Raw genomic sequence first — 26310 nt, forward strand, 5'->3', positions numbered from 1 at the left:
GGAGGGCACCTGAATTCCGAGCTACGGGGAGGCTGAGGCGGGAGAATCGTTTGAGCCCAGGCTGCAGTGAGCAGTGACTGTGCTACTGCGTTCCAGCCAGGGAGGGAGGGAAGGAGGGAAGAAGGGAAGGAAGGAGGGAGGGAAGGAGAGAAGGAAGAAGGGAAGAAGAGAAGGATGGAGGGAGGGAGGAAGGAAAGAAAGAAACTAGGAGATAGCTGTGGTACTTTAGCTACAACATGATGGTGGGCTGGCCTAGAGAGGGGGTTAAAATTTTTATATGTTCACAAAGACCGTATGTTTAGGTCAATGTAGGGTGGGAAGTTAAAAAGAAAAAAAAAAAACAAATTAAAATAAATAAATAAGACCACATGTTGTATGATTCCATTTATAAGCGCAATGTCCAGAACAGGCAAATCTTTACAGATAGAAGGTCAATTACTGGTTACCAGGGATGGATGGAGGTTTGCGGGATGATGGACATGGGGTTTCTTTACAGGGTATGAAACTGTTCTGAATATAAGTACACAGTGGTCATGTTTGCACAACTCTGTGGATATACTAAAAATCAGGGAGTTGTATGGTTGTTGTTTTTTTTTTTTTTCAGGAAATCAAAGAAGCCAAGAGTTGTATGTTTTAAGTGGATGAACATGTGAATTAGAGTTCTCTAAAGCTGTTATTGGAAAAAAAAACCTTTGATGAGGTAAACAAAAAATATTTTCTTTTTAAAATTTCACATATATATATACACACACACACACACACACATATATATATACACACATACATACGTATTTTTTGAGATGGAGTCTTGCTCTGTTGCCCAGGATGGAGTGCAGCGGTGCAATCTTGGCTCACTGCAACCTCCGCCTCCTGGGTTCAAGCGATTCTCCTGTCTCAGCCTCCCAAGTAGCTGGGATTACAGGCACACACCACCATGCCTGGTTAATTTTTGTATTTTCAGTAGAGACGGGGTTTCACCGTGTTGGCCAGGCTGGTCTCAAACCTCTGACCTCAGGTGATCTGCCTGTCTCGGCCTCCCAAAGTGCTGGGATTACAGGCGTGAGCCACTGCGCCTGGCCCTTTTAATTTTATATTTATTTATTTTTTTAAAATAAAGGTTTAAAATAAAAGGACGGGATCTTGCTATGTTGCCCAAGTTGATCTCGAACTCTTGGCCTCAAGCAATCCTCTCGCCTCAGCCTCCCAAAGTGCTAGGATTATAGGCATAAGCCCCCACACCCAGATGTAAAATATTCCTTAAACTGAAAGCGGACCCTAAGCTGTGAATATTTGTTGTCTGGGCAGCAAAAACATCAGGTTGACATAGATCTTTACCTCCTTTATCTCTTCTCTTTGCTCCCAATATGCTACAAGGAGAAGAGCAAGGAATCACTTAGGCTGAGAACAGCCAGCTTCTACCCCAAAGCAGCTCTGGTCCAGCGGAGGTGTGAGATGTAGACCCAGACACATGCTCACCCTCACAGCAGCAGATGCTAGGATGGAGGCTGCCCCGGGGAGGGTGGAAACACAGAACAGGCACTCAGGGCGGAGGGGACACAGGAGACAGAGTGGCAGAGTGGCAGAGCTGTCAGGGCAGCCCCACTTACCTGTCATGATTCCCACGTAGCAGTAGCTGTAGCTGAGCGTCTCCATCAAGGAGGGCACGTCGGGCAGCAGCCCCAGGGTGGGCCCCTTGCTGAAGCCTGAGGCCATTTCCTTCCTCTGGGCCAGGTGCAGGTCCTGGACTTCACTGGCCAGGCTCACCAGCTGGGCGGAAGGGGGTGGGCAAGGGGCCAGGTCAGACTCTGGGCCCTTCCCCACACCCATCTCCCTTGCGCTGCTGCCCTCAGCAGCCAAGGGGTGCTGGGTGCCCGCAGCTCTGCACATCTAGGTTGTGTGTAACGCCTCTAGCTGGGCAGTGTTCCCCAGTGCTCAGCCCTAGGCCCTCCTCCCCTCTTTCCCTATTCCATGCTTACCTGCTCTCACTCAATCACGGAGGTTTCGATATTATCCACACGCTGACAATGCCCAAACGCTACCCCAGCCCCAGACCTATCCATCAAGTGGCTTATTGGCATTTATACTCCGATGTCTCCAGGCACCCCAAACGCACTGGAAACGGAACACGATGTTACCCATCCCACAAGGTAGATCCTCTTCTAGTGTCTCCCCTCAAATAGGCCACCAAATTGTTCAAGTCAAAAACCTCCCCCACTCCCCAAATCCAATCTTTTAATCTCTCTTTTTTTTTCTTTTTTGAGACAAGTTTTGCTCTGTCACCCAGGCTGGAGTATAGTGGCGCGATCTCGGCTCACTGCAACCTGTGCCTCCTGGAGGCTCAAGCAGTTCTCATGCCTCAGCTGGCCAGACTGGTCTCGAATTCCTGGCCTCAAGTGATCTGCCCGCCTTGAAATCCCTTAAGTTTGAGTCTGTTGCCTCTTTCCATCTCCACTACTGAGCTGAATATGTTGTACTCTCCATCCTTTCCCACCAGTCCCAAGGCCCACCCTATATCAACAGACCTCCTTCTTCCAGCTTGTGGCTGGCTTGTCAATAGAAACCCCTGGCTGGAGACGAAGTCAGGAGAGGGAGGACAGGGCTTTTATTCCCTTATGAGATGGCTTTGGGCTGGCCGTCACCCCTGATAGATCATTTCAAGGTGGGTGGCTCTACACACCCTTTAAAAAAAATAATTTTGGCCAGGCGTGGTGGCTCATGCCTGTAATCTCAGCACTTTGGGAGGCCGAGGCAGGCGGATCACCTGAGGTCAGGAGTTCGAGATTAGCCTGACCAACATGGAGAAACCCCGTCTCTACTAAAAATACAAAAAATTAGCCAGGCATGGTGGTGCATGCCTGTAATTCCAGCTACTCGGGAGGCTGAGGCAGGAGAATTGCTTGAACCCGGGAGGCGGAGGTTGCAGTAAGCCAAGATCCTACCGTTGCACTCCAGCCTGGGCAACAAGAGTGAAACTCCGTCTCAAAAAAAAAAAAAAAAAAAAATTTAGGGCCGGGTGTGACGGCTCACACCTGTAATACTAGCACTTTGGTTGGCCTAGGCAGGCAGATCACTTGATGTCAAGGGTTTGAGACCAGCCCGGCCAACATGGTGAAACCCCATCTCTACTAAAAATATAAAAATTAGCCAGGCGTGGTGGTGGGTGCCTGTAATCCCAGCTACTCGAGAGGCTGAGGCAGGAGAATCGCTGGAACCTGGGAGGCAGAGGTTGCAGTGAGATCACACCACTGCACTCCAGCCTGGGCAACAGAGCGAGACTCCGTCTTTAAAAATAAATGAAATAAAAAAAATAATTTTTTTGTAGAGACAGGGTCTCACTATATTGCCCAGGCTGGCCTTAAACTCCTGGCCTCCAGCAATCCTCCCACTATGGCCTCCCAAAGCGCTGGGATTATACAAGTATGAGCCACTGCACCAGGCCTACACAACCCTTTTTCCATCCAGGTACCACAGCCTGACCCATTTCCTCTGGGCCTAGGGTTGGGAAGGGCTCCTTCTGCCGGTCTGGGGTTCAGGCACCATCCCTTCCTGCTCCTCTACATCCAGCCCACATGGTGGCCACTCCTTCAATCATCCTAAATGTGCGTTTCCTGCTGCAGCTGAGACCTACCCACAGCCAGCCAACAGCCTGCATCAAGCCACCACAGTTTGTCACCTGGACTCGGATAAAGGAGGATCCCTTTATCTAAGTCCATCCCATCTTGCCCTGTTCCACTTCAATTCTCCTTCAGCATCCAGAACCAGTTTTTGTTCTTCTTTTTTTTTTTTTTTTTGAGATGGAATCTTGCCCGGGAAGGCCCAGGCTGGAGTGCAATGGTAGGATCTTGGCTCACTGCAACCTCCACCTTCCAGGTTCAAGCAATTCTCCTGCCTCAGCCTCCGAGTAGCTGGGATTACAGGCATGCGCTACCACACCCGGCTCATTTTTGTATTTTTAGTACAGACGGGGTTTTACCACGTTGGCCAGGATGGTCTCAAACTCCTGACCTCAGGTGATCTACCCACGTCAGCCTCCCAAAGTTCTGGGATTACAGGCGTGAGCCACCGCAGCTGGCCTAGAACGAGTATTTCTATGTGTTTATTTATTTTTGAGACGGAGTTTTGCTCTTGTTGCCCAGGTTGGAGTGCAATGGTACGATCTCAGCTCACCACAACCTCCGCCTCCTGGGTTCAAGCAATTCTCCTGCCTCAGCTTCCTGAGTAGCTGGGATTACGGGCATGCGCCACCATGCCCAGCTAATTTTTTGTATTTTTAGTAGAGACAGGGTTTCTCCATTTTGGTCAGGCTGGTCTCGAACTCCCGACCTCAGGTGATCCGCCTGCCTCAGCCTCCCAAAGTGCTGGGATTACAGGCGTGAGCTACCGTGCCCAGCCAGAACGAGTATTTTTAAACATTTAAAACTGGTCACATTGCCTCTTCTGGCAGCAAACCAAAAATCCCCTCTTACAGCAGATCTCCGTCCTCCACAGGAAGAAGTCCAATGTCCTCACGGTCTCCAGCCAGGCCTAGCATGGTGTCAGCCCTGCTGCCCGTTCCCTTTTGCTCGTCCCAGAAAGCGTATGTGGCTGGTGCAGCCTGTGGAACCCAGCCTGCTCCCCTCCACACATCCTACAGCCTGAAATGCTCCTCCACTAACCCCTCTCTCATCCAACCTACTCCTGCCACCGCTGAGCTCCCACGGGGCACACTGAATGCTGGGGAGGCCACTCCCTACCTAGCATGACTGCCGTGTTCACGGATAAGCTGCCAGTAGGAAACCGTGAGTCTGTGGGTCTGGGGTGGGCCCTGGGATTCTGTTTTCACCCATCTTCCCAGGTGATTAGGAGCCAGACCTGGATGCCCTAGTTTTGTGCCCTTCACCAAGTACCTTCTCCCCAGAGCTGGTTTTTCTCCTTTGCAAAATAGCTGGCTGCAGAGATTCAAGGACAGCATGTTGGTAAACCACCCGGCTGGGCCTCTGGCACACCGCAAGCACCCAGTGGCACCTACTGTTACCCTATGTGGGTTATTTCCTCACCCCAGGAGGAGCTGGGAGGTGAAGACCTGCCCAACGGCATGTGAATGGGGAATGCTGTTTCCAGGGCAGCAAGTGAGGTGACGTCCCACCCCCAGGGTGTGTTGGAGGTAAAATCCCAGGGAGCCGCTGGAGGGGGGAGGTAAAGTGGGAGGTGAAGGGGCCCACAGGGAGGCTGGAGGGGAGCGGCAAGCCCCAAGTCTGACCTTCAGTGTCAGCAGCAGCTGGACGGCATTGGTGAAGGGCGTGGGAGTGGGCAGGCCCAGGAGGCTGAGGGCTCGGAAGAACAGGAGATAGGAGAAAGTCCAGGCCAGAGCCAGGGCGTGGCAGGAGCTGGGCAAAAGCAGGAGGCACGCTGTGTTGGGCACAGAAGTCTTGGCCTTGGCCGCTCACTCCACGAGTCCAGCCACCAATCCTCCCCCAACTCTCCCCATTCGTTTAGAGACAGAAACACAGAAGGGCAGAGAGGGGACAGGAGGGTGGACGTAGGGACAGAATGGGTATGACTGAAACAGTGGGAGAAGAGGCTCAGCCACACAGAAACACACACCAACAGACAAGAATGAGGTTAAGAGAAGCTTCGGGTGAAGACCCTGCAATCCTCCACTTTTTCTTTATTTCCAAGGTCCAGGGCTCAAGAAGAGAGAGGTGGATATGAATGAATATGAACGGTGGCCAGGCCAGCAGACACACTGTCCACCTCTCTCCATGACATGGATGTAGCGGACTGGGACAAACACAGGGACCAGACACAGAAGGCACGGGAGGAAGAAAAGCAGATGAAGGCCGGGCGCAGTGGCTCAAGCCTGTAATCCCAGCACTTTGGGAGGCTGAGGCGGGCAGATCACAAGGTCAGGAGTTCGAGATCAGCCTGACCAACACGGAGCAACCCCGTCTCTACTAAAAATTCAAAATTAGCCAGGCGTGGTGGCGCATGCCTGTAATCCCAGCTACTCGGGAGGCTGGGGCAAGAGAATCGCTTGAACCCGGGAGGTGGAGGTTGCAGTGAGCCGAGATGGCGCCACTGAACTGCAGCCTGGGCGACAGGAGCGAAACTCCATCTCAAAAAAAAAAGAAAGAAAGAAAAGAAAAAAATAACAAACATGAAACAAAGAAATGAACTGATCAACAAAAGACAGCCAAAGACGAGGCAGAAGCTGAGAAAGACTCAAAGAGGAAACAGGTTGCTTCCCCCTCTCCCCTCCTCTCCCTCTCCTCCCTCCACCAAATTCTCACCAGGGCTGGGCCTGAATGAGGGCCCAGGTCCCGAGGATGGTGACCAGAGAATGCAAAGTGTGGGGGCCACAGGTGAACAGGGTGAGCCCCAGGCCCACAGCGGCTGCCCCCCATCTCTTCAGCCCAGGACCTGCAGGGGGAAGGGACAGCATAAGCCTGGAACCTTCCAGAGGGTCCCCCCCTTTATTTTCCACTGGGGAGGGAGCCTGACTCACCGGCTTTCTTAAAGAGGAAGCCAATGGGGATGGAGATAAGAAGAACCACTAGATATGTCCATTCTTCAGGCGACATGGTCTGGGGGAAGGGCAGAGATTCACAGTGAGAACCCAGGAATCCAGGCCCCCTGCCTCCTCCCTCTACGAGGATCCAGGAATCCAGCCCTCTAGACCCCAGTTTTTGAGGATGATGGAGTCCGAGCCTCAGCTCCTCTCCTTTGAGAACCTAGCAACACAGACTCCAGCCCCTTCCTCCTTGGAGGAGACAGGAATCCACCCCCAGCCCCTCCTTTGAGAGCACAGGCCTCCAGCTCTCCTCTCCTTGGAGAACCCAGGAAAGTGTGGGGATCTCCCAGCACCCAGGCCCCTCCTTTGCGAACGCAGAAATCAAAGCTACTCCCCGCACGCATACTACGGACCCAGATTTGAAGACGCCTCTCTTTTAAAAACCCAGAAACAGCACCCCTCCCGGATCCTTCCTCTTCGACAGCCCAGGAATCTAGACCTCCGACCCCCTCTTCCACCGAGGATCCAGGAACCCAGACCACCTCTTTGGATCCCCCATCCCCGGCCCTTGTGAAACCAGATATCCGGACCCCCAGCCCTTCTTCTCCTTCGAGACCACTCAGAGGATCCCGGGCCTCCAGCCTGCACCTCCTTCGGAGCTCCAGACCCCTCTCCTACTGAGAACCCAGGGATCGAACACCCTCCCCTGCCCAGGCCCAGGCCCAGCCCCAACCCGTCCCGCGCACCCCAGCGCATCCCCGGCAGAGCCACAGGCGGTTGCGCCAGCCCCGAGTTCCAAAGCGCCTCCGGGGCCGCCCCGCACCCGCCAGCCCGCAGAGACCCTGCCGCCGTGTAACCTCGCCTCGCCACTGGGCGCCGCCACCCTGGCCCACCTGAGCTGCTCGCCGGGCAGGAGGCGGCCGAGCAGTCCCAGCCCGCTGGCCGCCGCGGCTCCGGCCACGCCTCCCCCGCCCAGCGCGCCCCCGCGCCGCCTGCTCCTTCTGGGCGCCCGCCGGGCTGCGCGGATCAGGCCGGCGAAGAGGCCACGGTCAGGGCCCCGGGCGGGCAGGGAAGAAGCCCCGGAGCAGGAGCCAAGAGCGCGAGTCGGCAACGGGACTCGAGTCCAGGTCCACACTGGGATCCGAGCTCCGAGTACGTGAAGGGGCAGGCCTTCGGGCTCGGAACAAGGAGGAGCCAAAAGCTTCGGACCCGAAGGGGAACAGACGGGATCCGGAAAGGAGGCGGGGTTTGGAGCTCGGCGGGAGGAATGAGGCGGAGTCTCCCTTCGGGTTCCTTCTGGCACAATCGAGAGCTTGAATTCACTGGAGGCGGGGCCACAAACTTCGGCTCACTTCGGAGATAGTCGAGAACGGAGAGCTGGGGCCAGTGTGGGCGGGGCCACATGTTTCGGCTTTCTTCGGAGATAGTCTAGTCCTTAGGGTCACTGTTCCGATGTGGGCGGGGCCACAGACTCGGCCGGATGTGGGTGGGGCCACAAGCTTCGGTTTACTTCGTAGACAGTTGGGTACAAGTGACGCTAGGATGATAGACGGAGTCAACAGGATCGCCAGATACCGATGAGTATTTACAAGGGGGCGGGGCGGAAGCGACTTGCCCTCAAAGGGGGGGAACCCCGAGGGCCGGCGTGTGCCTACGGGATCGGGCCAGGGTGACGATCCTCAAGTTCCCAAGTTGAAGAGAGGAAGCGGCAGAGGGAGGTGCGCTCAGTGGGGCGGGGCCAAGGTGGCCCCCGCGGGAGGAGGGCGGGGCTTCGGTCCTGCGAGGGGCGGGACCTGACTTCCCGCGGCGCTGATGGGGCGGGATGACGAAGTTGACGAGGGTGTCAGCATGAGGGGGTGGAGGAAGGAGCGCGTGGCGCGGTGCGTAGTGGGTGGCTCCGCCTCGACTGCGAATTACTGTTTATGAGGTGACTCGCTGGTTGTATCGGTGGACAGTGGGACATTCTGAAGGGAGGCAAGGAGGCGGACTGAGCGCTCCCAATTGGGGTGAGCCCGCCCGAGCGGAGAGTGGACGGCGGGTGCCTAGGGGGCGGGGCTTTCGGCTGTGGGGTTCGGTCGTCGGGCGGGAACTCCCCAACTGGGGTGCGCTGGCGCTCGGAGGGGGCGGGGCCACAGGCTGCGAGACTGCTGGGAGCCGATGACGCCCGAACGCCGAACCTAGTGCGTCCGGGAGGAGGCGGGGCTACGGACTCGGCCGAGCCGAGAACACCCGAACGTCAAATTGCTCACGTTCGAGAAGGGGGCGGGGCTGCGGATTCGGTGGAGCCGAGGACGCCCGAACGCCGAACTTCCTGTGCTCGGGAGGGGGCAGGGTTTTGTACTGTGGGAGTCTGAGAGCGAGTAAGCCCGAAAGCCGAATCACAGTCGTTCGGAAAGAGGAGCGAAGGCCCGAGCGTCCGGAAGAGGGTGTGGCCTCGGCGGTGCCTTAGCCTCGAGAGCTTCTGACCCCTGACGGGAACACCCGAAGGGGGACGCCCACTTTGCAAGAGGGTGGTGCCAAAATGGACCTTTGTAAGGGGGCGTGTCGCCGCGCTTGCGGAGGTTTGTTTTTCAGACTCCAAGGCGCAATGGTAGGTACGGCAGTGCGGGCACAGAGCGGGTGCCAACCGTAGGATCACAAGGGTAGAGCGGGGCCCCGGCGGCTTGGCGAGGGGCGAGGGCCGGGGGCTGGTCTCCGGCGGCCGCGGGGCCTGGTGGGATCGCCTGGGGGCGGGGCCTGGCGCTCGGGCCCAGCAGGTGGTGAAGGGCGGCTGAGCGAGGCCCCGCCCCCTAAGGCCTAGGGGCGGGGCTTCGCCGAGACCCCGGGCGGCGGTCCGCGGCGCGCAGCTGTTTCGGTAACTGCTTTGCCTCCTGACTCCCGCAGGAGGATGCTGGTGGTGGAGGTGGCGAACGGCCGCTCCCTGGTGTGGGGAGCCGAGGCGGTGCAGGCCCTCCGGGAGCGCCTGGGTGTGGGGGGCCGCACGGTAGGCGCCCTGCCCCGCGGGCCCCGCCAGAACTCGCGCCTGGGCCTCCCGCTGCTGCTGATGCCCGAAGAGGCGCGGCTCTTGGCCGAGATCGGCGCCGTGACACTGGTCAGCGCCCCGCGCCCAGACCCTCGGCACCACAGCCTGGTAAGGGGGCGGGACTTGAACTCCTGGGTTCGGTGGGAGCGGGACCTGGGAGTCAAGATTCCTGGCTTCCGAAGGGACCATAAGCTTGGAGGTTCCAGCGAAGTGTGCTTCTTAGGCCCTGACAGCCTTCAAGCACCAGCAAGAGGAGAGCTTCCAGGAGCAGAGCGTCTTGGCAGGATCCCTGGTGGGATCGTAAGGGGGCGGGGCTCGAACTCCTGGGGTCGGTGGGAGCGGGGCCTGGGAGTCAGGATTCTTGGCTTCCGAAGGGACCATAAGCTTGGAGGTTCCAGTGAAGTGTGCTTCTCAGGCTCTGACATCCTTCAAGCGCCAGCAAGAGGAGAGCTTCCAGGAGCAGAGCGCCTTGGCAGCTGAGGCCCGGGAGACCCGTCGTCAGGAGCTCCTGGAGAAGATTACGGAGGGCCAGGCTGCTAAGAAGCAGAAACTAGAACAGGCTTCAGGGGCTGGCTCGAGCCAGGAGGCCGGCTCGAGCCAGGCTGTCAAAGAGGATGAGACCAGTGATGGCCAGGCTTCGGGAGAGCAGGAGGAAGCCGGTGAGCATGGGAGGTGGAGTCCAGGGACCACGGGAAGGAGAGGAGAGATCTTTTAGGAATTTTAGCTGGGAGTCCAGTGACTGGGTCTCCCTGAGGATGAGAAAACTTTACCCCTTGAATTTACCAAACTCTTCTCTGTACTCCCCACCAGGCCCCTCCTCTTCCCAAGCAGGACCCTCAAATGGGGTAGCCCCCTTGCCCAGATCTGCTCTCCTTGTCCAGCTGGCCACTGCCAGGCCTCGGCCGGTCAAGGCCAGGCCCCTGGACTGGCGTGTCCAGTCTAAAGACTGGCCCCACGCCGGCCGCCCTGCCCACGAGTTGCGCTACAGCATCTACAGAGACCTGTGGGAGCGAGGCTTCTTCCTCAGTGCGGCTGGCAAGTTCGGAGGTGACTTCCTGGTCTATCCTGGTGAGTATGGGTTGGGGCCTCTGGTTGCTATGCCTTTCTATATGATCCCAATGTATTCTGTGTTTTTTTTTTCTTTTTTTTGTCTTAATAGAGGTGGGGTCTCTATTGTTGCTTAGGCTGGTCCCAATTCCTGGGCTCAAGCAATCCTTCCACCTCAGCCCCCCAAAGTACTGAAATTATAGGCCCAGCTGCATTTTTCTTTTTTGTCTCATTTTCTCTTAGTCTCTGAAATTCATAGACAGACAGGAAACATTTGGGAGCTCCCGAACTCATTGGGCAAGCAGTTTAATGACTTTTATTAAATGATTACTGTGATCCAGAAGATTCACTTAGAAGTAGTTAGACATCAGGCTGGGCGCAGTGGCTCATGCCTGTAATCCCAGCACTTTGAAAGGCCAAGACAGGTGGATCACCTGAGGTCAGGAGTTTGAGACCAGTCTGGCCAACATGGTGAAACCCCGTCTCTACTAAAAATACTAAAACTAACTAGGCATGGTGGTGGGCGCCTGTATTTCCAGCTACTCGGGAGGCTGAGGCAAGAGAATCACATGAACCCAGGGGGCAGAGGTTGTAGTGAGCCGAGATCGTGCCATTGCACTCCAGCCTGGGGGACAAGAGCAAGACTTTGTCTCAAAAAAAAAAAAAAAAGCCTAGAAGTGGAATAGCTGTGTCCGAGAGCATCTGTTTTAGAGTATCCATAGTGATGGCTGAAATGATCTCAAATCTCCTCCCAGTGGTCATTCCCGTGGCGTCCAGCCCTCTGCCATTGGTCACTGCTTCAGTGCCTCTCTCCCTCCCCCAGGTGACCCCCTTCGCTTCCACGCTCATTACATCGCTCAGTGCTGGGCCCCCGAGGACCCTATCCCACTCCAAGACCTGGTTGCTGCTGGGCGCCTTGGAACCAGCGTCAGAAAGACCCTGCTCCTCTGTTCTCCGCAGCCTGATGGTAAGGTGGTCTACACCTCCCTGCAATGGGCCAGCCTGCAGTGAACTCCAGAGACCTAGGGGGATGTGGCTGTCTGCAGCAAGAGCCTTTCTGGATGTTCCCCAGCTCTTCTCTGGGAGTCTAGAACATCCTTCTACCTTTCTCCATGGTTAGTTTTTGATTCCAGGTTTTCGAACACTACATCATTTTTATGTTCTTCCTTGTTTCAAAGCACATATTGGCTGTGTTTTTGTAGTTACCTATTTTCACACTGTGAGCTTCCCGAGAATGGGGCCTGGGTTTGATTCATCTGTTTTCTACAGGGTTTAAGTCTCAGGAGGTCTCAATAAACTTGTTATATAAATGTTCATGATTTGAATGTTTGCGACAGTCCTGGAACCCCTGGATGGTCTCATCTGCATGTACAGATGAGAAAAAGGCCTGGAGGAGGGGGAATGACTTGCCCAAAGTCACACACTTAGTAAATAGCAGGCCTGGCCTTTCAAAATTGGTTTTTCTGACTCCTAAATCTGCACTCTTTCTACCGCACTAAACTTCCCTTTTGAAAAGATTTCTATGAAATTTTCCAGATGCATACAAAGGTTATAAATAAAAATATAGGCCGGGCACGATGGCCCACACCTGTAATCCCACAGAACTTTTGGAGGCCAAGGCAGGAGGATCGCTTGAGCCCAGGAGTTTGAGACCAGCTCTGGCAACATTGTAATACCCAGTCTCTACAAAAAATAATTTAAAAAAAAATTAGCCAGGGATCCCTTGAGCCTGGAAAGTTGAGGCTGCTGTGAGCTGTGATTGCACCACTGCACTCCAGCCTGGGAGACAGAGCAAGAACCTGTCTCAAAAAATATATACGTGTGTGTGTATATATGTAAATATACACACATATGTGTATATATATATGTGTGTGTATATATATCATAAAAGGAAATGAGTATTGTAATTTTAGGAGTTCAGAGCATGGGGAGAACGTCAGGAAGTACTCTGGAAGGCGTTCTGCTTTTTCATGGCCTGGGTAGTGGTTGAGAATTTTTTTGATACTGTACATTTATATTTTAGACTCTTTTGGATGTGTTATATTCTGCAGTTTTTATAAAAGCTAAAACACATGTATATGTAAAAAACTTGCACTTACAAAATCATTTACCCATGTTTTTGCTTAAGAAAGTACTAGAACACTATGTTTATTCCAATAATTACACCTTTATCTTATCAATGTGCAGTTTTATTTTGTCACGTTTATTTTGTCAGTGTAATACATTCACATGGTGAGGCTGGGCGTGGTGGCTTATGCTTGTAATCTCAGCACTTTGGGAGACGAAGGCGGGCGGATCACGAGATCAGGAGTTCGAGACCATCCTGGCCAACATGGCCCACCTCTACGAAAAATACAAAAATTAGCTGGGCGTGGTGGCAGGCGCCTGTAATCCCTGCTACTCGGGAGGCTGAGGCAGGAGAATCACTTGAATCTGGGAGGTGGAGGTTGCAGTGAGCCAAGGTCGCGCCACTGCACTCCAGTCTGGGTGACAGAGCTAGACACTGTCTCAAAAAAACAAAAACAAAAACTTCACATGGTAAAATTCTGGGGCTGAAAGTCTCCACCTCTAGTTCTTCAATTTCTTCCCCCCACGTTTCATTCTTTCTCTTTTTTGTGTGAATTGAGCAGCCTCGAACCGGAATAGGTTTAGAGAGACTCCCGTCTCCCCTCTTTCTTGCCATTCCCAGTAAACAGACTTCATAGAATCTCAATTTCCTGTAAGTTTAGATTAATTTAATATACGACATTGGGCTAGGCGCGGTGGCTCACACCTGTAATCCCAGCACTTTGGGAGGCTGAGGTGGGCAGATGAGTTAGAGATCAGCCTGGCCAACATGGTGAAACCCCCTCTCTACTAAAAATAGAAAAAAAAATTAGCCAGGCGTGGTGGCACGCGCCTGTACTCCTAGCTACTCAGGAGCCTAAGGCAGGAGAATCACTTGAACCCAGGAGGCAGAGGTTGCAGTGAGCCAAGATTGCACCACTACACTCCAGCCTGGGCAACAAGAGCTAAACTCCCATCTCAAAAAAATAAAAAGAAAAGAAAAGAAAAAAAATGACGCTAACCCCTGTCTGGCCAATACTCTCTTCTTTATGCCTGCTTCATAAGTGGCTTTGTAAGTCTATTCTCCACCCTTTCTCCTCTTTACAACAAAATACTTAGAAGTCTCATTATCTCTGTCATGAGTCTCCCCTCTGAAAAGTTCCTCATTTAAAATTCTTGTGGCCAGATGTGGTGGCTCAGACCTGTAATCCTAGCACTTTGGGAGGCCAAGGTGGGAAGATCAGTTGAGCAGTTGAGCTCAGGAGTTCGAGACCAGCCTTGGCTGAACATAGTGAGACTTCATCTCATCTCTATTTAAAAACAAAAAAACAAAAAAACTTTTGTGACTGGTGTCCCCACATGTTGTCAGTCAACAAATTCTATAGGTGCCATGTTCAAAGCACTGTGGATCCACAGTTTGGCCCCACCCTCCACCTTCACTGCCAGTATCTTAGAAAAACCAAACCATGGCTCATTTGATCTTGATAGCTTCCTAACTGATCCCCTGCCTTCTATTCTTGCCCCTCTATTGTCTGTTTTCAACAGAGCAGCCAGAATTATATTAAAAGATAAGTCAGACCATGTCACAGCTCTGTCTAAAACTTTCCTGGAGTTTTCCGTCTCAGTAAAACTCAGGTCCCACTTTGCAGCTTCCTCATGAACTGGCCATGTGCATCCTCTTCCTTGCTTATTATTATTATTTTTATTTTTATTTTTGAGACAGAGTCTTGCTCTGTTGCCCAGGCTGGAGTGCAGTGGCACAATCTCAGCCCACTGCAGCCTCTGCCTCCTGGGTTCAAGTGGATTCAAGCGATTCTCCCACCTCAGCCTCCCAAGTACCTGGGATTACAGGCGCCTGCCACCACGTCAGGCTAATTTTTTGTATTTTAGTAGAGACAGGGTTTCACCATAATTGCCCAGGCTCGAACTCCTGAGCTCAGGCAATCCACCCACCTCAGCCTCCCAAAGTGCTAGGATTATAGGCATGAGCCACCATGCCCGGCCAGCTTTGTTCCTCTTTACTGCTGAATATTCCATTGTATGGACATAACCCCATTTTATTTATCCATTCACCAGGTGATTGGCATTTGTTTCTAGTTAAGGACAAGGTTTTGGTTTTGGTTTTGGTTTTATTTACCCTTGTTCATGCAGTATCCCCAGGTCCAAGAACAGTTCCTGGCACATAGTAAGCAGTCAATACATTATTGCTAAATAAATGAGTGGCTTAAACTATAATTTTTAAATCAGGGCTGAGACAATTTGGAAATTATAATTTCTCCTACACGACTTTCTAAGCATATTTTAAATAAATATACATACGTTAAGGTCATTTTTATTAATGCAAATTGTAGCATACTATGCACACTTCTGCAGCTTGCTTATTGGATATGCCCAGGCTTGTCTCATTTTTGCCAACAGCTACATGGTTTTGCGTCCTATGGATGGGGCGTAATTAGATTTTATTACACTTGTACAAAAGGAAAGGAATTCAGCTCCCCAAGCATGCCCAGCTGGTCCTTGGCAACCCATGATGGAAACCAAGGGTTCCTCTTATATTACCCGTGCTCCTTTCAGAGAGGAAGGGCTAGAGGGCTCCAGCCTGAGTGAGAGAGAGAGAGGAGGAAGCATGAGAGGTTTGTGGAAGAGGGCCCGGTGCCATATGACTGGACCATGCTTCTGAAGAGGATCAGGGTGAGGCCAGATCTTATCAGCTGACCCTTGAGCAACATGGGTCTGAACTGCTCAGGTCCACTTTTATGCAGATTGAAAAAAGTAAAGGTTACACAGAGCATGCATACCTCTCCTGCTTTGCCTTTTACCTCCTCCACCTCTGGCACCCTGAGACAGCAAGATCCAACCCTCCTCTTCCTTCTCCACCTCTGCCTACTCAGAATGAAGACAAGAATGAAGACCTTTAGGATGATCCACTTCCACTTAATGAATAGTAAATATATTTTCTCTTTTTTAGAATTTTCTTAATATTTTCTTTTTGTTTTTTTTTTTTTTTTTTTTTTTGAGACGGAGTCTCGCTCTGTCACCCAAGCTGGAGTGCAGTGGTGCAATCTCAGCTCACTGCAAGCTCTGCCTCCTGGGTTCACACCATTCTCCTGCCTCAGCCTCCCGAGTAGCTGGGACTACAGGCGCCTGCCACCACGCCCGGCTAATTTTTTGTATTTTTAGTAGAGATGGGGTTTCACCGTGTTAGCCAGGATGGTCTCAGTCTCCTGACCTGGTGATCAGCCCGCCTTAGCCTCCCAAAGTGCTGGGATTACAGGCATGAGCCACTATGCCCGGCCAGTATTTTCTTTTCTCTAGCTTAATTCATCATAGGAATACAGAATATAATATATACAGCGTACAAAATGTGTGTTAATTGACTATGTTATTGGTAAGGCTTCCAGTCAACTACGAGTAATTTTTTTTTTTATTTTTTATCTTGAGACGGTGTCTTGCTCTGCCAGCTGGGCTGGGGTGCAGGGGCATTATCTTAGTTCACTGCCGCCTCAACCTCCTTGACTCAAGCAATCCTTCCACCACAGCCTCCCAAGTAGCTGGAACTACGGGCACACGCCACCACACCCAGCTAATTTTTCTGTTTTCTGTAGAGTCTGGGTTTCGCCATGTTGCCCAGGCTGGTCTTGAACTCCTGGGCTCAAGTGCTCTGCTTCCCAAATCCCACCTGGGGTTACAGGTGTGAGCCATGGTGCCTGGCCTAGTAGTTAAGTTTTGGGGAAGTCAAAAGTTTTATGCAGATTTTCTTTTCTTTTTTTTTTTTTTTTTGAGGCAGCCTTGCTCTGTCGCCCAGGATGGAGTGCAGTGGTACGATCTCGGCTCACTGCAACCTCCACGTCCTGGGTTCAAGCGATGCTCTTGCCTCAACCTCCTGAGTAGCTGGGATTTCAGGTGCTTGCCACCATGCCTGCCTAATTTTTGTATTTTTAGTAGAGACCGGGTTTTGCCATGTTGGCCAGGCTGGTCTCGAACTCCTGACCTCAGTTGATCTGCCGGCCTTGGCCGTCCACAAAGTGCTGGGATTACAGGCGTGAGGCACCGCGCCCAGCCTATATGGAGGTTTTCGGCTGAGCTGGGGGTCAGTGCCCCTCGCCCCCAGACTGTACAGAGTCAGCTGTGTTAAGATATTAAGCACCTTCAGTACACAAGGCTCTGGGCTGGTTTTTTTTTTTTTTTTTTTTTTTTTACTCTAAATCATCAGACCCTATGAGGAAAGTCCTGTTGCTTTCTCCCATTTAGCACTCTTGAAGAGGCTAATCTGCCTAAGATCAAGAGCTCGTCAGTGACAGCTGAGGTTAAAACGCAGATCTTTTTTAAGACTTGAGAACCTACAGGTTCAATCACCATTATAAAACCATCTCTGTAATCACGAGGCACCCGGAATTTGTGGAGCTTGGACTTCATCCTGAAGGGAGTGAAAACTTATGGAAGTTTTTTCCTTCCACGTTTCCCCCTTCCAGATGAGTAATATACGCGTGTTCAAGATATAAAAATGCATAAAATTTGGCCGGGCATGGTGGCTCACACCTGTAATCCCAGCACTTGGGGAGGCTGAGGCGAGTGGATCACTTGAGCCCAGGAGTTCAAGACCAGCCTGGGCAATATGGCAAAACCCCGTCTCAAAATAACAAAACAAACAAAAAACCCTTAAAACTGAACAAGGTAGTTTGTAAGATATGGAAATACAATGCAGATGGCGATAATGACGATGGTAGCTAACACTAGGCCCTTTATGCCAGACACTCCTAAACACTGGATAGACTCTCACTGAATCCTCACAAGCTTATGAGGTGGGCACTACCATCATTCCCCGTTTTACAGAGGAGGACGCTGAGGCACAGTGATTGAGAAACTTGTCGAAGGCACTGCAGCTGGCAAGTGGTGACGTGGCATTTGAATCCAGGCATCCGGATGGTGTGGATGCCGTGGAAGAGAAAGGGACGGGTGGGACTGCTCCTGAGGAGATACTGACTGCCGAGGCAGCAGCGTAGGGAAGACAACTGAAGAACACGAGCTGTGGAGACAGACCATCGCATTCGGAGTGGAGAGATGGGTGTACAGACAGACAATAACCAGACTATATACAAAAAGAGAACTCTAGGTCAGGCGCGGTGGCTCACACCTGTAATCCTAGCACTTTGGGAGGCTGAGGCGGGTGGATCACTTGAAGTCAGGCGTTTGAGACCAGGAGTTCAAAACCCCGTCTCTAATATAAAAATTAGCTGGGCATGGTGGTGGGCACCTGTAGTCCCAGCTTCTGGGGAGGCTGAGGCACGAGAATCGATTCAACCTGGGAAGCCGAGGTTGCAGTGAGCCGAGATCGCACCACTGCACTCCAGCCTGGGTGACAAGAGCGAAACTCCGTCTCAAAAATAAAATAAATTACTGATAATAGTATTAATACCCCTTAAGTGGGTATTGGTAATAGTACCGTGGGGCGGGGGGCCAACTTCTCTGAGAGTGCTCCGTAAGTATGTATTGAAGATTGAGTAAATACATTTAAAATTCTTACAACAGTAGGTGGCACATAGAAAGCGTTCCAGAATGCCACATTATTGTTAGTGACAGAAATAATCTCGGCTGGGCGCGGTGGCTCACGTCTGTAATCCCAGCACTTTGGGGGGCCAAGGCGGGAGGCTCTCTCGAGGCCAGGAGTTCAAGACCAGCCTGGGCAACATGGCAAGACGCCGACTGTTAAAAAAAAAAATGTTACCCGGGCGTCGTAGCGTGTGCCTGTAATTCCAGCTACTGGGGAGGAGGTGGGACGATCGCTCGAGCCCGAGAGGTTGGTCGGGGCTGCAGTAAGCCGAAATCACGCCACTGCACTCCAGCCTGGGCGACAGAGCGAGACCCTGTCTCAGAAAGAAAGAGAAAAACCACCGTCCAAGGGCGGAGAAGGAAGGTTCTCCCTGCTTCTCAGGTTTCCACTCCTTGGCCGGAAAAAGCCTAGTCCTCCCAGGTTAGCACGCCGCTCTAGCCCAGCCTCACGTCTCCACTGCTTCTCAGCCAGCCAACGCCTCTTCTGATTGGCTCTGACGTGCGTGGTGCGTGATAACGTCACGAGGCGCCGGCGTTACTATAAGAGCGCAGCCGTGTCACTTGCGCGCCTCTTTCTCAGGGACCGGGTTATGCGTTCAGGTGAGGTGTAGTGGTGTTGGAGGGGTTTGGGTTGGATGGTGGCCTGGGCCTTCCGAGTTTCCATGAGTAACCTGAAGACGTTAGGGAACAGAGCAGGGTGGTTGAACGGGAGTGCAGCACGGTTTTGGGGGCTGATACTGACTGTGAGAGCGTTGGAGGTTATTCTCGCGAGATCCGATCTGGGCGCCGCGAGTTTTTGGCGTAGTTGTGGGACTGCGCAGGCGCCGCCTGGAGCTCTTACGCTTATGCTTCTCTCCCGCGCAGGCGCAGACGGGGAAGCGGAGCCAACATGCCGGTGGCCCGGAGCTGGGTTTGTCGCAAAACTTATGTGACCCCGCGGAGACCCTTCGAGAAATCTCGTCTCGACCAAGAGCTGAAGCTGATCGGTGAGTGGCCAAGGCTTCCGGGAAGTGGTTCGGCTTCCGGGAGGCGGTTAGCACGTGGATGAAGGCGCCCACGTGCTCGATCTAGTCCGCCTCCTAAATTTGGTACTATTCGTGGTTTAGGAAGGTTTTGTGTATCCAAAGCTGCCAGCCTAGTTTTTGTGCCAGTACGTGGGACTACACTTGTCCACCCCTTTCTCCCCACCAGGCGAGTATGGGCTCCGGAACAAACGTGAGGTCTGGAGGGTCAAATTTACCCTGGCCAAGATCCGCAAGGCCGCCCGGGAACTGCTGACGCTTGATGAGAAGGACCCACGGCGTCTGTTCGAAGGTGCGTATGGGAGTCCACAGCAGAGGGATGGGGTGCAGGGCTTGTGAGGTTCATTCTCCCTTCTGGTGTCTCTGTTCCAGTGATGAGAGTTGTGTCATTGGATAAATGGAGCCAGCCTTTTAACTTTTAGTGGCACTTGTGGAGTAGGAAAAGTGGATCTGGATCAGTCTTTGCCCTGTTTCTTAGGTGTGTGGGTTTTTTGCCCAGTTACTGGACCTTCAGTTTGGTAATGACCAGAGCTAAAGATAGGCCTGGCACACTTGGGCACTTGTCTGTGTCTTTATATGATGTCTCAAAACAGTTCTGTTTATGTGGCCTGTTTGTTGGTGGATGAGAGTAGACTATGAAGTGGGATTTCTGGACTAAGTGATGGTGGTAACAGGGTTTGCACGTTTGCTTGGTTTATTGTTTTTTTAATTAAATTTTCTCGTGTTATTTATTTTTTGAGACGGAGTCTTGCTCTGTCGCCCAGGCTGGAGTGCCGTGGCGCAATTTCGGCTTACTGCAACCCCCGCCTCCTGGGTTCAAACAATTCTCCTGTCTTAGCCTCCCAAGTAGCTGGGACTACAGACAGGCGCACGCCACCACGCCTGGCTAATTTTACTTTTGAGATGGAGTCTCGCTCTATTGCCCGTGCTGTAGTGCAGTTGTCGCAATCTTGGCTCACTGCAAACTCCGCCTCCAGAGTTCAAACGATTCTCCTGTCTTAGCCTCCTAAGTAGCTGGGATCACAGGCATGCGCCACCAAACCTGGCTAATTTTGTATTATGAGTGGAGACGGGTTTTCACCATGTTGCCCAGGCTGGTGCTTGTTTTATTAAGCTGGTCAAGGACATTAGGTGGCATTTAGCAAAGGCCTGAACAGGAGAGAATCTGTAAAATGTCTCAGGGAACAGCATTTCAGGTGATGACTTTAGGAGGGCATGCAGATCGCATAGACTTAGGCTTACTTTACTAATTGTGGTGAAATATATATTAACTTGAAAATGTGCCATCTTAACCATCTTGTTTTAAAATCTGCTCTGAGATGCGGTGTTATTGGAGTGCTTTCTACAGCAGATTGGCATGACCAAGATTGGCATTAGTATATTCTGAGACGCTGCTTTTGCCTGAGTTTGGGTAGTCATGATTTATGGTGAAAAGCAGTCTCTACGCCTGAGCCCTGACTGTTAGGCATGAGAGTGGTCGTCCATATTAGGTGTTGAGAAAGTCCTGGAGCATGTTTAGCCACAGATTATCACAGTTTGTCCCAGGCTTGCAGATGTTAGAAGCTTTTTCTTTAAATAGGCACAGGATCTTGCAGTGTTGCCCAGGATGGTTTCCAACTACTGACCTCAAGTGATCCTTCCGCCTCAGGTTTCCATAGTGCTGGGGTTACAGGTGTAAGCCACCGCACCTGACCCTTTCATTCTTTTCGTCGATTTGTAGACCCCGTTGACAATCTCATGAAAGTGCTGGAGATCCCTCCCCCATAGATACTGATGTTGGGTGGGAATTCATCCCAGGGTTCTGTGAGGAGTGGGCTACAGCTGGTTCTGGTTTTAGGGAGGACTTTCTGAATATAGATCCTAATTGCAGTGAAACTTACAGTCATGTGAGAAAGCGGTGCAGGTGTCTGAGGGTTATTTGTGGTTTTCCAAGGCAGAAGTGAAAATTCCCAAGGGGTACACAGCTGTTAAGGTGAGTACACTTTCTAGTAAATGAAGCCATTTAGCCTAGCCAGGGACAGGAAGGAGGAGCTTGGATGTTTGCTCTTTGGTGTAATCCTGCCTTGATTCAGATCCAGCCTTTCCCACTAAGCTGTGTGACTGGCGAGATTCTGAGTCTCAGTCTGTTAAGACTGAACAGCCGCCAACATTTGGCTGGCAGTTAATAATCAACAGATAGAGGCCAGGCGTGGTGGCTTATGCCTGTAACCCCAGCACTTTGGGAGACCGAGGTTGTCGGATCACTTGAGGTCAGGAGTTTGAGACCAGCCTGGCCAACATGGTGAAATTCGATCTCTACGAAAAATACAAAAATTAGCCGGGCATGGTGGTGTGCCTGTAATCCCAGCTACTCGGGAGGCTGAGGCAGGAGAATTGATTGAACCTGGGAGACAGAGATTGCAGTGAGCCGAGATCCGCGGCACTGCACTGTGTGACAGCGAGACTCAAAACAAAAAAACACAAACTACCCACCTCCAGCACAACTGTGAAGAAATGTAGGAGTCATGTCCATTTTTCAGATCAGAAATGAAGGCATTGTAATACCTAACTGCCTTGTATGATGACAAGGACCTGTTTCCCACTGAGGTCCTCCCTGGTTTGCATTTTTAAAGCATTTTAAATTTTCTTGGTGCATTGGCCCAGCAGAGCCTCAGCAGTAGGACATGCTTTTGTTGATGGTGTAAGGTTTATTGTGCTGTTGAAAACTATTGTCTTCATACTTAAAGGTTTTGCCTGTGGCTGACCCTCCTGTTCTTTTTCAGGAGATAGATGGTTTAATAAATGTGGGCCAGGTGCAGTGGCTCATGCCTGTAATCCCAGCACTTTGGGAGGCAGAGGCAGGTGGATCACCTGAGGTCGGGAGTTTGAGACTAGCCTGACCAAAGTGGAGAAGCGCCCTAGTCTCTACTGAAAAAATACAAAATTAGCTGGGCGTGGTGGCACATGCCTGTAATCCCAGGCTGAGGCAGGAGAATCCCGGGAGGCAGAGTTTGCAGTGAGCCGAGATCACGCCATTGCACTCCAGCCTGGGCAACAAGAGGGAAACTCTGTCTCAAAAATGATAATAAATGTGAAACATTTTTTAAAATCATGCCTTTGTTTTGCCTAATGGTGATGATCTCACTTTGTCTCCCAGGCTGGAGCACAGTGGCATGGTCGTGGGTCACTGCAACCTGGACTGTGCTTAAGTGATCCTCCTCAGCTCTAGTAGCTGGGACCGCAATCCACCATGTACCACCATGCCTGGCTAATTTAGTTTTACTTTTTTGTTTGTTTTGGTACAAATGCGGTCTCACTATGTTGCCAAGGCTAGTTTCAAACTTCTGGACTCAACTGATCCTCCTGCCTCAGCCTCCCAAAATACTGGGTTTATAGGCCAGGCATAAGGTACTGTGCCTGGCTGAAGTTTCTATTTTCTAATGTAAAGACAGAAAGGCGTGAAGTGTCCAAAGAGGTAAATGATACCAAACTCATTTTCATCACTTTTTGGACATGTTTTTGTATTTTGATATTCAGGTGTTTAAATATCCTCTGATGTTGAGTGTTAAAAAAGAACAAAAATTGAAGCCATAGTATGACATAAGATGCTGGAAATGTACACAGCTGGTGTTTCCATTTTGATTCTCCCTACCTGTAACTGCTCCTTACTGGGAAAACTTTGGGTCCTCACAAAGTGAGCTAGCTTTCTTTCGAACTTTGCTTGGAGGGTAACAGTGCCAGGAATATCAGAAGTGCCTGATGCATGTGGATCTATTTATGAAAACTTGCTTGAATGGTTTGCTATAACTAGTAAGAGCCACTTTTTATAAAAGTGCACATAAGGAAAAAAGTTTGAGGTGTTTACCCCAGTGTCAAGGGGCAGTTGATTTGCCGAACGCGTATGGGATTATAGCAGTGAGCGGGAGCCTAGGGGAAGGCGTTTGCCCCCAGGGCCCTGTGGCTGTGGGCAAGGGCAGTCCAGAGTTATTAGCTAGAAGCCATGGCTTTGGACAGGGTAAGTTGCAAGTCGTCCTGAGCCTGGGGTTGGAAGAAAGGTATAGTAGCTGACATCTGTTGCATATTTTATGCAGTGCATTGTTAGGTTATATATATACTAGATATATTTTTGGTGCAAAATTTCATACAGAATAGTAAAATGAATGACATGTACTTAGCTGGAAAAATTCTAGTGTTAGAAATTACTTTTGTCTCCTTAAAAGGTGTAGATACTGCTATTATGGCACAGGGAATGTGATTGAATCTCACATCTGGTTAATCAGAAGAGCTTTCTGGACTGAGGATATGAACTCTTAAGCACTGTGCTTTGTTACGGTGGTAGTAGCTTAATAGTAGCTGCATTTGGTCTTTGCAGACTGAGTCCTTGTAAGGAGATGATTTCCTTTAGTCTTTCTAAGAATGTGGAGCGAGGGATGTTACATTCTCAGATGGGGAGGCAGGTGTATTTTGCCCTCCTGTCACCTGCAGTTTACTATGGATGATGACCTGACAACCATAGGGTAGTTTGTTTTTTTGTTTTGTTTTGTGACAGGGTCTCACTCTGTTGCCCAGGCTGGAGTGCAGTGGCCCCATCTCAGGTCACTGCAACCTCCGCCTCCTGGGTTCAAGCAGGTTTCCTTCCTCAGCCTCCTGAATAGCCGGGATTACAGGCAGTGCGCCAACAGCCTGGCTAATTTTTCGTAATCTTGGTGGAGACGGGGTTTCGCCATGTTGGCCAGGCCGGTCTCTCAAACTCCTGACCTCAAGTGATCTGTCTTGGGCTCCCAAAGTGCTGGGATTACAGGTGTGAGCCACCGCGCCCGGCCCGGAGGGTGGTTTTCACAGTGACATGGCTCACAGTGACTGGTGCTGTACTACTTGTGCCACCGTGACGCGGAGCTACCAAGAGGTGGAGCCAGGATTTGAACCCCAGAAGCCTGAGGTCAGAAGGCTGAGTCTGTGTGTCCTTCCACTCTTCCCAGGCAACGCCCTGCTGCGGCGGCTGGTCCGCATTGGGGTGCTGGATGAGGGCAAGATGAAGCTGGATTACATCCTGGGCCTGAAGATAGAGGATTTCTTAGAGAGACGCCTGCAGACCCAGGTCTTCAAGCTGGGCTTGGCCAAGTCCATCCACCACGCTCGCGTGCTGATCCGCCAGCGCCACATCAGGTACCACCTCTGATGGGCACCTGAATCTCCCTCCACCTGCCTCTCTGATGGTTGCCCTCACTAAGCCTGCTGTCCCCATCTCCTATGCAGCCCTCGGAGGTGATGGGTGTGAACTCACCCAGAGGGTACAGATTCACCCTTGCACACAGCTCACCAGGGAGCTGGGGCAGCCTCATGCCCCAATAGCCCAGCGCAAGGGTCACTGCGGCTCTAGCCGTACACCTTGTGAAGGCCTCTGCCAGGCACGTGGGCAGCTGGACAGGTAACAGCTCTTGGTGTCCCCAGTGGAGGGGAGAGAACCAGCCTCACCTCGCTTGGGTGGTGGGTTCGGCTGTCTCCTGGCTTGCTTGTGAAGTCGATTCCAGACCCTGATCCATGACTGCGTTCTGGGTACTCAGTGTGCCGTTTCTGTAACGTGGCACCATTGAGGCGGAGAAGCTGTACAGAAAGAGCGCAAGATGTTTGCGTTTAGAATCTTCGCCCCAGCCCTTCACTAACCCTGTGAGCCATAGGCAGAGCCTTGTGTGTCAGTGCTTTCGTCGGAGACGTAGCCTCGGGTTGCCGTGTTATTGTGGGCATTGCTGCCGCACGTGGTAATACAGCGAGGTGTCAGGTGTGGGGTTCAGGATATTTCAGACTCGGAACTTGGGGGCTCTTACACGGCCATCTCATTTGCTTTGTGGTCTTAGGTGGGATACTTTCGGATTTCTCCTATAAAATGGGGTTGAGAAACTCATCTGAAGTATTTTGGGGGATTAAGGTGATACCCTAAAACCCCGAAGGGTGCCCATAGGATCAGGTGCACCCTTCCCGCAGTGCCTTGGTGTCTGCGGCCATGGCAGCCTCACGGGGTGGGTGAAGAGGAAAGAGTGGTGGCTTAGCTGGGGTTAGTGTCCGCTTTTCCTCCAGTCCACTTCACTTTGTCGCCTCTTCCAGGGTCCGCAAGCAGGTGGTGAACATCCCGTCCTTCATTGTCCGCCTGGATTCCCAGAAGCACATCGACTTCTCTCTGCGCTCTCCCTATGGGGGTGGCCGCCCAGGCCGCGTGAAGAGGAAGAACGCCAAGAAGGGCCAGGGTGGGGCTGGGGCTGGAGACGACGAGGAGGAGGATTAAGTCCACCTGTCCCTCCTGGGCTGCTGGATTGTCTCGTTTTCCTGCCAAATAAACAGGATCAGCGCTTTACAATTGGTGTGTGGGGGTCTCTCCTCCTAGACTCTTTCCCCTGCTGTAAACATGCAGCCTTCCCTGGGAGGCTCGCTCACTTCGTCCCCTGCTGTAAACATGCAGCCTTCCCTGGGAGGCTCGCTCACTTCGTCCCCTGCTCTAAACATGCAGCCTTCCCTGGGAGGCTCGCTCACTTCGTCCCCTGCTCTAAACATGCAGCCTTCCCTGGGAGGCTCGCTCACTTCGTCCCCTGCTCTAAACATGCAGCCTTCCCTGGGAGGCTCGCTCACTTCGTCCCCTGCTGTAAACATGCAGCCTTCCCTGGGAGGCTCGCTCACTTCGGGCTGATACTTGGGAGTGCCTACCACCTAGTGGTCCCTGGCCTCTCCGTACTGTTCTGCAGTAGTGAACACACATCTTTACCAGAAACTTCTGTCATCACGGGAGAGACGAATGGTATTTTTGGAAAAACTGAGTCAAAACCAGAAGGAAATTCCAAGTAAGCCGGCGTTTGCATATAGGGGTGGGAGGGAGCCAGTCGTTGCTAGGCAGGGCAAGCGCCGAGTGGAGGTGGGGGCCTGCCCTGCCTGCTGGCCCTGGGACCCTGACCCCGCCGGGCAAGAGACAGGTGGGACGAGAGCTGACCTGAGGCTGACGGGTTGCTGGGGAAGGTGAACTGTTAGTGATTGTTGTTGGGGAGCACTTCACAGAATTTGCTTGCTAGTTTTAAAGCTTGTGATGCGGTTGATGTTGGGCAAGTTCCCAGTTTTGTCTTCACATGTAGGGGAAGTAGGTTAGCGTAGGGGAAGGGTCGTTGAGGGAA

General features: G+C 51.9%; 3 protein-coding genes and 1 long non-coding RNA gene across 12 annotated transcripts in view; 2 read left to right on the forward strand and 2 right to left on the reverse strand.

Annotated features, from left to right (window-relative positions):
- Positions 1-7519, reverse strand: part of MBOAT7 (membrane bound O-acyltransferase domain containing 7) — a 15471-nt gene extending 7952 nt beyond the window's left edge. Inside the window, exons 1-5 of one of the 3 annotated variants that reach the window (XM_024237717.3) lie at positions 7384-7519; positions 6485-6563; positions 6270-6399; positions 5240-5366; positions 1608-1767 (exon numbers count right to left, since the gene is read on the reverse strand). In XM_024237717.3, the coding sequence (XP_024093485.1) occupies positions 1608-1767; positions 5240-5366; positions 6270-6399; positions 6485-6560 (493 nt within the window). In that variant the 5' untranslated portion in view covers positions 6561-6563; positions 7384-7519. Of the gene's footprint in view, positions 1-1607; positions 1768-5239; positions 5367-6269; positions 6400-6484; positions 6564-7236 lie in introns of those variants that run through there. The other 2 variants (XM_054538984.2, XM_024237718.2) reach the window with 2 other exon arrangements.
- TSEN34 (tRNA splicing endonuclease subunit 34) lies at positions 7517-11873 on the forward strand. 7 transcript variants are annotated; one of them, XM_054538986.2, is made up of 5 exons: positions 7517-7642; positions 9374-9620; positions 9928-10171; positions 10323-10580; positions 11383-11873. In XM_054538986.2, exons 2-5 carry the CDS (start codon positions 9378-9380, stop codon positions 11568-11570), a joined length of 933 nt encoding a protein of 310 aa, XP_054394961.1. In that variant the 5' UTR covers positions 7517-7642; positions 9374-9377; the 3' UTR covers positions 11571-11873. The 7 variants fall into 7 exon arrangements, with proteins under 7 accessions (XP_054394961.1, XP_009231369.1, XP_054394962.1 ...); XM_009233094.4 differs by lacking the exon at positions 7517-7642 and adding an exon at positions 7979-8208; XM_054538987.2 differs by lacking the exon at positions 7517-7642 and adding an exon at positions 8057-8071.
- On the reverse strand, positions 11694-18173 carry LOC129051787 (uncharacterized). The gene is made up of 2 exons (XR_010138522.1): positions 18049-18173; positions 11694-12902 (listed from the first exon to the last, which is right to left on the reverse strand). It is a non-coding gene; the product is annotated as an uncharacterized LOC129051787 (long non-coding RNA).
- Positions 18174-18176: 3 nt separating this feature from the next.
- On the forward strand, positions 18177-25508 carry RPS9 (ribosomal protein S9). The gene is made up of 5 exons (XM_002829733.4): positions 18177-18755; positions 19020-19141; positions 19347-19469; positions 24136-24322; positions 25259-25508. The coding sequence occupies exons 2-5, from the start codon at positions 19045-19047 to the stop codon at positions 25434-25436; spliced, it is 585 nt and encodes a 194-aa protein (XP_002829779.1). The 5' UTR covers positions 18177-18755; positions 19020-19044; the 3' UTR covers positions 25437-25508.
- Positions 25509-26310: the final 802 nt, after the last annotated feature.

The sequence above is a fragment of the Pongo abelii genome, chromosome 20 (genome assembly GCF_028885655.2).
Source record: "Pongo abelii isolate AG06213 chromosome 20, NHGRI_mPonAbe1-v2.0_pri, whole genome shotgun sequence".
In the NCBI taxonomy this organism is placed as follows: domain Eukaryota; kingdom Metazoa; phylum Chordata; class Mammalia; order Primates; family Hominidae; genus Pongo; species Pongo abelii.